This window comes from Vidua chalybeata, chromosome 6, assembly GCF_026979565.1.
Source record: "Vidua chalybeata isolate OUT-0048 chromosome 6, bVidCha1 merged haplotype, whole genome shotgun sequence".
In the NCBI taxonomy this organism is placed as follows: Eukaryota; Metazoa; Chordata; class Aves; order Passeriformes; family Viduidae; genus Vidua; species Vidua chalybeata.
This window is the reverse complement of record NC_071535.1, coordinates 33,106,283-33,119,548: the sequence shown is the minus strand read 5'-3', so window position 1 is coordinate 33,119,548 and position 13,266 is coordinate 33,106,283. Positions and strand designations below refer to the sequence as shown.

General features: G+C 43.8%; 1 protein-coding gene across 2 annotated transcripts in view; it reads right to left on the bottom strand.

Moving 5' to 3' along the window:
- TMEM229B (transmembrane protein 229B) overlaps positions 1 to 7,013 on the bottom strand; it is a 34,605-nt gene extending 27,592 nt beyond the window's left edge. For both annotated transcript variants that reach the window (XM_053945068.1, XM_053945067.1), the window contains exon 1: positions 6,514 to 7,013. Coding sequence is in view for 1 of the 2 variants with exons in the window: in XM_053945067.1 (XP_053801042.1) it covers positions 6,514 to 6,998 (485 nt within the window). In the remaining variant the exon portion in view is untranslated. The remainder of the gene's footprint in view (positions 1 to 6,513) is intronic.
- Between the last annotated feature and the right edge of the window lie 6,253 nt (positions 7,014 to 13,266).

The following is a 13,266-nucleotide window of genomic DNA, read 5'->3' as shown; positions in this document are numbered from 1 at the left end:
CCTAATCCAATGGGGAAAAAAAAGAGAGGGATGGGGGCAGGAAAGCTACAAAAACTCATGTCTTTCTTTTCTGGAAAAAAATACAAGATAGTAGCTCAAAAGCAGGTTGAATCATTAGTATTCCTGAATTTTATTCCTGCTTTTCCTGGCTTGCTGAATGTGCTTATACAAGCATTTTACTTTATCTACTTGTCTGCAAAATGACACTAATAATACCAGCCTCACAGAGACACACTGAAAATTCATTAAGAACTGAGAGATTCTCAAATGAAAGATGCAGTGGAAGTGCTGGTGTTTGCACTTACAGCTTTTGATTACTCCAAACGTTGCTAAGCCATAGTTCTTAAGCATAGCAAATGTTCATCATTGTCATGACATTGTCCAGTCCTTGTTTCTCAAACCGAGGAAACTATATTTCTCGCATCACAATGGGACACTTTCCCACTTTTATGCCTGATACATAGCTGGGGAAAGAAAAAATAGAACAAAAAACCTATTCGCACTGCCCCACACACAAGGCAGCATACCCCAACTTGGAGTAACTATCTAAGAGAAGAACATGGATTCTAGAAGTTGACCTTTTGTACATCCACAATTTATAAGGCAACATAATATAGCATAATTAATTGCCTTCTTTCTATATGCACCTTAATATTCCACTGCACAGGAAACGGTTTAGCTGCCCAGGGCACTCCTAATAACATGCTAACGTCTGTCAGCTCAAGTGGCTGAGGCTGATGGTTTGGAAAGTATCTCATCTCTATGGTAAAGTATTAAGCAGCAAAGGAAAACCGAAAGCAACAGCAGCCAAGCTCAATATTGCTAAGGAATCATTACATTACCTTCACAGCAGCTTTTCTCTCCCTAGTAAGACATTCAAGTATTTTTATAAACTGTGCCCTACATCCTGAAGCTCCTGTACAAGTCCATTTCCAATTAAAAGTTTAATTGTGAGGTATGCCTTGGAAAGAACTGCTGGATCAAAATAAACCAAATCACATGGTATCTACCACACCACTAGGGGAAACTATACAGAAAACAACAGAAATTACAAAAATAAATAACTCTTCTTCTAGAACTTACTAGAAGCATCCTTACCATAAGCCTCTGCTGACACAAAATACAAAGAAAACACATGGCTCGAAGTGTCCCATGGGTTAAGCAAGTCCAGCTTTGCTAGGTCAGTTAGCAGGAGAGGAAACAGCCAAATACACCATTATCATCAGGAACACTCTGCTGCAAGCAGAGAGGAATGACTGTCTAGAGCTCTGCACAGACACTGCCCCAGCCAAGATTTCTCAGTCCAGATTAGGCTGGTGGAACTAAATGAATTGGATCATGATCTGCACGCATTCTGGATGAAAGAAATAAAAACAAAATAGACTCCCCATCCCCAGAAGGCACTTGGCAGTACACACAGCACTATGCTAGAGCTACCCATACTAAAGACTGAGCTCCCCCCTTCAGAAGTACTTCATCATGCTCCCAGTAGAATCATGCAAACAGGACAGAGAGGTGCTCTACTGAAGCTCTTCATATAGGCTACATCCAGTAAATGGCACACCTGAGAGCAAAGATCCAGCAAGGAAGAAGTCAAACAGCAGCTTCACCACGCTATGCTATCAACACTCACCTAGAGAATACTAATGCTTGGATCTTATGCAATGAAAGCAAGACAGCATTTGTGGTAGGGAAGTAATTTAATCCAGCTTTGACAGAAGCATGTGAGGGCGGGGGAGTTTCAAAATAAGGTTGTAGTGAGCTCTAGTGCACTGACACCAACAAAAATCCAGAACAAAGGAAAGGGTAACATAAAACACTTCCCTCTTCTATGCAATGATTAGACACCTCTGACCTAGTAACTGATAAGTATGCTCATTCAGATATACCTACGAACAAATCTCTAAAGCAGTCTAGCTTTTATTTTGCCTCTGAGGACATGTTAACAAGCAGCACGCACCTGCAAAGTCTTTTACACTCATTTTAGCTGGACTGCAAGGTGCATAAGCTCTGGCTCACAGCAGACATTATTGGGTGTATCATTTACAGCCAGGAATGTAGTGCTCTGACTAACCAGAAAGAGAGTGTTGTTCTGAATTGGCAGAGATGTTGGTATCTGCTCCTGCAGAGCCAAAGCCTTTGCCCAGTCTGGCTTTCTTTCAAGACTTCTTGTAGTTGCCTGCACAGCCACCTTACCGAGGAACCCAGGAACCATCTGGATATTCCTGCCTCACATATCATAACAGAAATGTGGAAAGCAGACCAGTTCATTTTGATGTACATGGCTAACCAGCCCTCTGCTCCCTCACCCAGTCTGTACTAAGCCTGCAGAGCTAAAGCAAGCAGCATGGTCAGGTGAGAAAGCTACCAGAGAATACTGAAACAAATACAGGAAGCAGATCTGAGAAGGGATCATTTACAAACCTGTACCAAGCAAGCCACAAGCAGGTAATACCTTTTATGTTGGAAGACATTAACTAACTAGATGATCAAACTTCTTTCAAAAGAATTAAGGGTATATACCATACTTTACCTTTCACATCAAGCAAATTTTGTTTTGAAACAGAACTCCCATTTGTATTGTTCAATTTCATTTCTTTCACTCCAGAAACAACCCAGGAACACCACTGGACACTGCCTCATCTGCATCTACACAGGAACATGCAGGACAGAAGTGACCACATATAAGTTTGCTCAGGTGCCACTTCCCCATCTGCAGGGCATGGCTCTGGCACTTGAAAGCTTAACAAGATACTGCAACTGCTGTGGAGGTAGGAAGTGCTTCCTACAAAAGGATGGTGAGGAATGGGAATGAAGGCTTTTCCTACCTCCTGCTGGCAAACAATTTCTTTAAGTAATTGACCCATTTTCCAGAGAATAATTAGCCCTAAGGAATGAAGCATTGCTGCCCTTTAATTAGCCATGTTGTTACCTCTCCTCTTACCATATAATAGCAGGCTGTCTGAGACTGAAAAAAGAAACAAAACAATGCAACAACTTAACTTCATTTTCTTAAACATGGTATTTGTTGAAGGCAATCTAGAAACAAAGAATCCTAAGGTACAATTTGCAACATAAAATTTTCCATTACTTCTATGATTTCACCATCAGAACAAGGTCTCCTCCACAACACCACTCTTTAAGCCTCCTCAATATATTTTCTCCTTTTTAAAAGCTTCTTCATGATGCTTTCCAATCATCTTCCATGAGAAAAAACTTCTTTCGGTTGTCAGACAGCTTAACAGAAAGGACTCTTTTGCCTAAAACCTAGTCAAATCTCCTGCAGATAATTTTATTAAAATTTCATGCAGTTTCTTGCAACACAGCTCAACAACTTGAATAAGGACAGAAGTTCTTTAGTCTAAGGAGACTGGATGTGCATACCACGAACAAGGAGCACAAGAAAGCACACCACAGCCAGTGAGGCAACTCCAAAACTTGCAAAGGACTCTTCAAACAAGTCTCACAGAGATGATGCTTAGTGACCAATCCCATGCTGCAGAAAAAAGAGAAACCTACAAAGCCTGGCCCCAGACTCTGTGATAAGTACCATTCTGAGGATACGAACAAGACTTGCCGTCAAAGCATGTGATGATAGCAAAAAGTTGGGGGTTCCCCCCCTCCTCCCTCCCCACCCTCCAGAGGAAGGGTGCACAGTCTCCTCTCCTCCCCCTCATTCCCCCTCCACACCTTCTTCCTGGCATGATCAGTCCCCAACTGCCGTTTATTTCTAACGCTTTGAAGGGAGGTAAAACTTAAATTCATCTGACTAATTATGCCATGAGAAGAAACACCCCTCCTGGACACAATTAAGTGCCTGGCAGCAGCCCTGAAACACCGGATCCAAGGACAGTTACTGTCTTAACGAAGTGGACAGGTATTAAAAGCACATTTACAATGCTGGAAAACAACTCCTCTCCCCATTTCTTGACGTGTGGGAGTAAGTAGATCCACAAATTACAAGGCCAAAGGGATCCCTACATCTTCACTCCCTAGAACATCTCCAAGATGCTGAATAAAGTATAGATTGAAAAAAGATATCTTAAAAGACTCCACATACTGTCAAGTTCCATCACCTTATCCAAAAACCTCTTCCTGCCTTACACTCTAATCCAGAAACCTGCATCTCCCTTCAAGGTTAAATTTGCCTTTCACTGTTTGGCACCACATAATATTATGACATTGTCAGCAAAACTGCAGAGTCCCCACTACCAGGTACCATTTCCATATGGATGCAGAGATCTAGGTTACCCTCAACTACACACCTGTGCTATCCATACCTCTTGTTTTAAACCCCTTTACCACGTCTGTAAACTGCCATGGGATCTTGCCATAAGAATTCCAAGGTTTGAACTCTCCAAGGAAGCAGCTTGTTTTCTGCCTCCACCATCAGCCTTCAGTAGAGTGGGCACAGCAATACTGACCAAGGCTACAGGCATGCTGCCAGAGCCTCAGCAAGAAGTTATGCAGTAACAAGCAATACTGCCTCAACTTCTGCTTGTCCCTCCATTTCCTTTCCACCAGACTACACTACATGTTTTTTTCAATATTCCTGTGATCAGAGGATCTCAGAATGTTTCAGTTTGAATCAGCTGCTTCTAGCACTTTTGCTGAGCTTTGTTTAGAAAGCTACTACAGCTACTAGTTAAATCAAATGATTTGGAGTTAAATCTTGTTTCAATCTAACAATGACCTCTGAAATGTCATTTTCCTGCACCTCAGTTTCCTCTTCTACAAACAGAGACAACCATGTTCTTCAGAGGCAGCCTCAACAGAGAAGTATGAAATTCTCAGACATACACACCGAGAGCATATATTCCTCAAGGAGGAACTACCTACTCGCAGATTTAGTGAAAAATCTTAATTTATCCACAGTAGCAAGCTGCTGTCACATAACACAGGAAAACTGACATTTCTCCATGGAACCTTCTCACTGGGACAAGGTGCTGGGATTCAAGAAGGACCTTTAGGATGTGTCATAGGCACAAGAGTACCTTACGGATTTCCTACACAGTTTTCCCCAGTGCTGGTTGAAAGTGCCTACAGGTATTATGGACTCCATGTCAATAAGTCTTTCTTTTCTGTTTCCTAATAACTTATGGTAATTTTTGTTTTCATTACTCCCTATTTACCACCAAACAGTAGCTAGCCCCATCTCTAACTGATGCTGTACATATATTAATGCATTTGTGCCCCTGGAAAACACAGAATGAACCTCTTTGGGCAATCTGTTCTTCTTGCAAATCCCCAGTGCACACAGCTCTGACAGACACAGAGCTGTTACCACCCTGCCTGTGAAAAAAAACAGCTCCTGCAGGGACTGCTTTTTTTTTCTCAGAAATAAGAGAAAACAGAAAAAAAACTGCCAAATAAACAATGCCAGAGAACAATACAAAGTATTTCATGTAACAGAGTTTTTCTGCATCTGCTGTGTAATTATGAGGCTTAACAAGTTTGTACATCCCCAGTAGTTTTGGACCAGCAATGTGAAATGATCTCTTAAGAAGTCCCAGTGTAACGGTCCAGCTTAAGATGAACAGGACAGAGCAGCCTCCCCAGCATCCCTGCTCCTAAGTATCCTAGAAACAATTTGCAAAACCCTAGAGTAAATGAGTGAAAGGGGAACAGAAGGAAACAGATTTTCCATTTTGCAAAAATTCAGCTATTGTGAATATTTTTCCATACCAAAAATGGAACAAGAGCAAACATCTTGAGACTAATTTAAATTAAAAAAAAAATAGAAAAGAAAAAACTCTCATTTTCAGCTGACTGTAGTATCTGTATCCCTGACCTCTGGCTTTACACACAGGAGTAATTCACAAGGTTGCAGAAAAGTCACTGAACGGACCAGAGCCAGTTCCCACCTCCCAGTTCAGCTCTGCAAACGCTGGGCTCATTCAGAACTATTTCCCCTTGCTTGGAATTAAGTTTTACAGAAATCAATACAAAAAGATACTTCGAGACATTTCTCTCCTTTTCTTGGGGAAGAAAAAAAAAAAAAAAAAAAAAAAAGGCACTGTTCAGCGAAAAGCAGCTCCGATTTCAACAACCCTTCCACCCTGCTTTCCCTGAGCCCCGAAAACTTCGCAGCCGGGGTCGGGAGCTCCCGAGCAAAACCCCCTCGACACGCACCGCCCTGCCGCCCCGAGGAGCTGCGGGGGGCGGCCTGCGGGGGCTGCGCCGCTCCCCGGGAGGGGGCGACACATCCGCGCCCGGTGGCCCCGCGGGGCCCGCCGCTGGCGGGGAAGCTGCCGCTCGGCCGCCCGCCTTTGTCTCGCTCCGGCCGGCACCCGCCCGGCGGGAGCGGCACGGCCCTCCCGCCGCCAGAAAGCGAAACCAACGGCGCCGGGCGCCATCCCCGCCCTCCGCCCCGGGCAGCGCATCCCCCGCGCCGCGGGGAGGCCGCCGCGGGCCGCGCGCGGCCCCGGCGGGGCGGCCGTGAGGGCAGCGGCCGCGGGCAGCTCCCGGTGCCGCCGCTCGGCTCCCCCGCCCGGGCGCGGCTCGTGTCCTCACCGGTGTCCATGGGTGCCCCGCGGCCGGCGGGAGGCGAAGTGTGCCAGTGACACTCGCCCGTAGTATGGATGCGGTTTCAATCTGCACATGCTCGCTCCCGACAGCCAGCCTGCCCCGCCACCTTCCCTTAACTCTTTCCGCACTACCTCGCACTGCCTCGCACTGCCTCCCCCGCCCCGCGGCGCCGGCCCCGCGTCCTCCCGCCGGCCTGCAGCCGCTTCCCTCGGCCCGCAGGCGGGGGGGCCGGTCCGGCGAGCCCTCCCGGGGCCATGGCGGGGCACAGAGCCTGAACGCGGCGGGGGAGCCCCAAGGGAAGGACCTGCGCCCCCCGGAGAACCGGACCCTGCCGCTGCGGGCCGGTGTGTGCTCAGGTGAGCGTCGGGAGCACCCTGCCCTGCCCAAACGCCTGGAGTGTTGGCTCCGGCCGGGAACACGATGTGGCACAGTGCGCCTTGGCTGGTGAGCCTGCAGTACGAGTCCTTCATATTTACTCCTCCAAAGAAATCCATGACAAAAACAAATAAACACCCCCCCCTCCCCCCCCATCAGCTGAGGGATGTAACCTCCATGCGCCTGTTGTTGGATCTGGACGCTGACAGGACATCCCTGCAGTGCAGGAAATCAAACACAGCTATCAAAGGAACTATTTGTCTGCAGCTTCAATATTAAAATAGGGAAACATAATCTCTGAAAATTGTGTTTTTCCACCCAGAAGGATCTCTTCAGATTCAGAAAACTGCCCGAGGAAGAATAGTAAAAAAATAAATTTCAAGCACGGGTAGTAAAAATCCTTTCTCTGGCTATATTAACTCTTCGGCAGCACAAAAATACAGGAAAAAAATGCCTTTCTTTGGCATGAGAAATCAGGAGAGTGCAGTTCTTCTTGCAGCCAGGGCTTGAAAGCAAACAAATGCCCCCTCTGGCTTCCCTGTGTAAAAATGGAGGTGGGGGTAACGGCAGCTCTCTGTGGTTAGGTGAGCTGGCTAGTGCCTCTGAAGTGCCTTATGGTCTTCAGACAAAAGTGAGCAAGGTTTTTAGTTCTGTCCATTTCCGGAGAGAGACATTAACATATTCTGGGATAAAATGGTAACCCGAAGTGACACAAATGCAGAAATGGCAATTGATCTTGAGCCTAGAGATCTGTCTTTAGCCAGCATCCTGATTTTCCTAACGGGTTACTGACTTGGGGCTCTTGTCTGATCTTCCCAGGCCTCTGATGCAGTCCACATTTTCTTTCTCACAGGCACAAGGATTCCTAGTCTTTCCTACCTTCTGTAGTACCAGAAATGATGAGCTAATGCTTTTAGCAAATAAGGATGTTTTTATGACCTCTATTTAATGACTCAGCATTTCTGGTTTCAATAATAAATAGTTCCAATAATGAGGCAACATCGGATCTGTGCAGGCCCCGAAGCAATTATAATGAAGGACTCTCAAGATGTCTGGCAGCAGTGGCTCTGTTAAAGGCAGGTACTCCCTGGAGAGGCTGCTCCTTCAGCCCCGGACCTGTGGGGCCAGCAGCAGACGCTGCACACACCAAAGGCCGTGCATAGATAGCTCTGCGTAACCCGGGAGTGCCCGGGCTGCTGCCCGGCGTGACCTCTGCGCTCGCCCAGGGAGCTCTGTGTACAAGCCTCTGTAGCTGTTCCGAGGATGCCACAATGCAGCAAACCAGCCTGTCACTGAGTCACCTGATTGCTCAGTCTCACTGTGAGAGCTGGAGATGCAGAAAGATGGAGCGTTTTAAAGGGGAAATGGAGAATAAGGCACAGCTAGCCCTGCCTCAGCAACCGAGCTGTGCACGCTAGGGCAGCACTGCTTGTGCTGGTGACCTCAAGCTGGATAAAAAACCCCCACAATTGCTTTGTACAAATTTCAACAGAGCTGAGAAGGAAAATTATAAAATAGCTAAGACATCTTTGATATTCTAAAGAGCACTTTAAAATACCATATCCAATTAGGCAGTTGGAGAAGACAGCAGCATGAAGCAGTGCTTATGTATTTATTGTGAAATAGCATCCTTTAGAAAGCACTGAGGACCATGCTCAAGATATAGTCAAGAGAGCATGAGAGAGATAATTTCACAGTATGAGACAGTATGAATGTTTCACAGCATGAGAGGAGAGAATGCCTTACAAGGAGCAGAGGAAAGGTCAAAGAGAGAGGAAGAGAGCTGAGAGACACTCACCTACAAGAAGGAGAAATCAACAGCCAAAGATGGATCGGAAAAAATGAGAAGCACGTGTAGGGAGTACATAAATCTGTATTTTCCTGTCTAGTCACATCATGCAGAGAGAGGAAGGAGGAGGTAAGGATAAAGGAGAGGGCTCCCAGAATGAGGAGAAAGGAAGGAGGAAGCAGTGAAGCAGGGTGAGGGGAATGAAGACACTGTACTGTGTTGAGGGGACAGGCAGGAGGGAGAAATGTCAGAGCAAGCACCTGATGGTGGTGCTGTACACCTGAGAGCTTGTTCAGCTCTCCTTAGCTGCATTAGTTGGTTCAGAAGAGCTGTTATTATTCTATTCAGCCTTGTTTCTTTACTTGAGCTAGTAAAGGAGGAGAGGAAAAAAAATGAAGTTGATATTATAATACAGTGAAAGTGGGAGAGTGGGAGTAGGATGAAGACTGGGGACAAAGGCAAGAATTTCTAGAACTGCCCTTTTGACAGGCATTCACAAGGGAGCTTGAGCTCCCCAAGTCCTTGTGCTGGGAGCGAGCACCATTCTCTGCAGAGCATCCAGGCTGGGATGCTCTGGGTGCACAGGAAGCTGGGTCCAAGTTGAAAAGAGTTTGTGGTGGCATAAGGGTTCTCTAGTATCTCTGCAGCCACTTGTAAACAGGCACAGGGAATGCTGCTGATCTTCATGTATGTGTTGCCTTTTTCTGAAATAGCATATATCATATATAATACCTGATCTAGTTCTTATATGTGTGCCCAAAACCAGTTCAGATGTTTCTGCACCAGCGTGTCTGGTTCTGGAAGGGTTTCTTTATTTGGGTCTAGCATAACATGTGACTGTATGGAAACGTCTTGTAAAGTGGCATAATCGTATTTGTTTGCTGCTATACTCCTGTATCTGGACATGATAAGGAGTACAGTGCAGCAATATCCAAGCTGGTTCCTCACTCATCCATTCTGTGACAGGCAGAACTTAATCCCTCACTTAAATTTTATTTGTGTGTTTTATTTGTGGTACATTGTTACACTGAAGACAAAAAAAATTATTTATGTCTTCAGGAACACTTTAATAATGTGGTCATTACACTGGTATCTGAGTACATCGCAAGTATCACTGCCACTGTAGTCATTCCCACTGAGGTAAGATCTTGTTCTGCAGACTGGGCTTTGAAGTCCAGACATGTTTCAGTTTAAAAGAATCCTAAATTTGAGATTCATAGCATCTCTCTTTCCCCAGAGAATTTAGTTGTATATGGGTCCTTATATTTAAATTACAGTTTGATCCAGTGGATGCTCATCCCTTCTATATATCCAGTCCTGGTCTTGAAAAAGAAGCACTTGGAAATTAGTCTTACTGGTTTAGTCAAAGTGGCTTGTCTGATATTGCTTAGGAACTACTGAAGAATGGGATCCATATTTCCAGAGCAGGGTTTAAGGCCAGGCTTATTAAGTCATGCTTGGCCTAATTTCTTGATTCACTTTAAACATGCTAACGGGTTCTGCAGCAAATGAAATGAGAATCTCACCTTATAACACTCCCCATTCTCTACACCACCCAGCCAGTGCTTTGAAGGAAACATCTGTCATGAAAAACTTCATCAAAGTTGTTTAAAACCTGTCAAGATGCAGTCAGGGTTTTCCCTCCCTGGGGAAGTTTGGCTTTTTCTGTCCTGTTTTCCTGAGGAGGTCCCACAATTGGAAATTGGAAATTTCATCTCCCTGTGTGTATAGAATAAAGAGTAGATGCTCTGTGTTTATTTAATAACCCCCCATGGATGGACATCCAAAACATGGACTTCTCTGACAGGAAACTGAGGAACAAAGAGTAACATTTAGGCTTGCAAGTATATAAAAAAAGGAACTTTTTTTTTTTTTTTTTTTTTTTTTTTGCCTGAAGTGGCCCCAGTCGCTGTGGTGACAAATGTTATTCAAATACCTGAAGTAGGAAATGGATTTTGAAGAATACCACAAGTCATGTACTGCCTCAGATCAGCTTGCATAGGTCTTCATGCAATACCAGAGAGATTGCTTTCTTTGTCTCTTTTTCCTTATGGTGCAGGTAGAAAAAATACAAGCCATGGATTTGCTGAGTTTTTTGAAGAAAACATGAAGGAAATTTTCAAACCTGGTTCCTCCACGCTGAAGGAGACTCCTTGGAATGATGGCTCCTCTCTTTCTTTTGCTTGTTTTTTTTTTTTCTATGGCTCAGACACTAGCCCCATACTCATCACTCCTGAGAAAGTAGTTGCTTCATAAAGGGATAGAGGCAGAAGTTGAGTCCATGAAGATTCTTAACTTATCTCTGCACAAAATTGAAGCCACTTAAACATTTGTTCTTCTAGTGGTGCCTCTGCCAGTCTCTGTAGTATGGTGCAATCCATGGGGTCAGCTTCAAAACATTGAAGGCTAGACAGCAATCCCCCAGGAAGCCAGAGCTGGTTTTGAAAACTCTAGGCTTTCTCTGTGTGACTGCTGAAATAATTTCCTTACTCAGAACATTTTTCTTCCTTTAGATAGAGATCATAATAGTAAAGCTTACATTATTATTTAGCTTTTCTTTCCTTGAAAGCATTTTTCTCTAACAGATACCTGCCATGACTTTTGGCTTGGTAAGAGCTTGGTTCTGAAATGAAACACTGCAAATAGGAAATTTTTACTCCTAAGAGATGTGACCAAAGTGCCATGCAGCAAAGCATTTCCCTGTTTAGGAAAGCTCTCTTCATGAGTGTTCCTATTCAAGGTATCCATGGGAAAAGATGTTAGTAAGACATTATTTCATAGAGACTGTCAAAGCTTGTGAGTTTCCTCTGGGTTGTTCAGGGATCATCTCTTTGGACTGACAGAAAAATTTCTCAGCAGACAGCTAGTGTCCTCCACCACCTTCTGCCACCTTTGCCTTCATGTGGGTTAAGAAGCCAGACAAGTCCTTTGGAACAGAGCAGCCTGAGATCTCTAGAACAAGCAGCAGATAAGATTTACCAGAGGTGTGACTGGTGAAGTTAGCCTGTGTTTGCTTGAATTTTTAATGACAATAAGTAAAAAGAATCCTTCATGGTTTCTATTCTAGATTCAAGGGCAGAAGAAAAGCAAATATTATAAATATGGAAATTACAGAACCAGAAGGGTTCGGCAGCAACCCTGTTTTCTCTTATTTTGCCAGGTTCAGCAAAGTGCAAACATAGGTTTGGGGAGAGGCAAACCACTTTACAAACTTGCACATGTTCCAGTCCAACTTGATCCAATAATCTGTTTTGGGGAGATGTGTTTCCCATTAAAAATGGCAGGAGATTGGAGGTCTGGAGGCTTGGGTTTTACTCACAGAGGTGCTTCAGGCCTTCGCAATGCCCTCAAATTCACCTCTCTGTTGTTCCCCAGCTGTAAAAGAGGAACACATTTCCTTTGCTAGAAGGTTTTGAGACAAGCCGATGGAAAACAGGGTAAGTGAAGAGTTGTTACATTTGAAAAGTTTCTAGAATGGCAAACAACCTGATGCTAGCACTTCATTGACACATCTTGTAACTCTGAACTAGCTAAGGAACGGAGACAGAGAAGAGACATCGCACGTGATTTACCAAAAATGCTTTTGAATGTCAGTGTCAGAGATGGGATAATTATAATAAATAATTATTTTTCATAAAGTGTCTCTGTTACATATTATACTGCAAAATATAACCGAGACGCTAAATATTTTTGGAACAGTAGTTTTTATTTATATAACACGACATGTGCAAAGTGCTCTGATCAACAGTAAAATGACAAGTGTCTGCTCCAAGTCACTTGCAATACATTTCTCAAACATCAGTCAAGTAGTGATAATAAACTAGGGATTAGAGGAGAATGGATAAGGTGAAGTGATGGAAAAAACAAGGGTTACAATTTAAAAACAAAGATAAATGAAGATGGTTGAGAGAAATTATATAATAGGAATGAAATTGAAAAAGTGTTCCTCTGAGATTTGAAATTATGTGGAGAGTGGATGTGTCAAAGGAATGTATAAAATGATTCAGAGATAAAAATCATGTTTTGACTCTCTACTTTCATGTTTCAAATATCCACAATGAGCTGCCCAAGAACATTTCACAGGCCAGGAGCTTTTAGAATAACAAAAACTTCTGAAATAAGGCCAGGTTACTTAGTTATCATAGATGCATGTCACAGCCAAGGACATTTCTAGACAGAGGAACAAAGAAAGAGAAAGGAAGTCACGCAGCAAATTGTATTTCCTTGTATTATGCTAATCCACCTGATAAAGGGACATTATACTGGAGTATCTAAAGAGAGAAAATCAGTAATGGACTTTTACAGTCCTCCAGTTTCCATCATCAATTATCTTGGCAACCTAAATTCATCTTGTTATCATTAAATTGTAGCACTTAAAGGTCCAAACAGAGAGGAAGCTGCATGTTTATCTACTGCTTCTTGACATAATTATAATAATAAATAAATATATATTTCTTCTACAATGTAATGGATTACATCACCTAGAATAACCTCTTAGCTATCATAGACCATTAATTTTCATGGATATATTCCAGTATTAAAAGCTACAACTCATTCTTGACAATTTGCAGTTG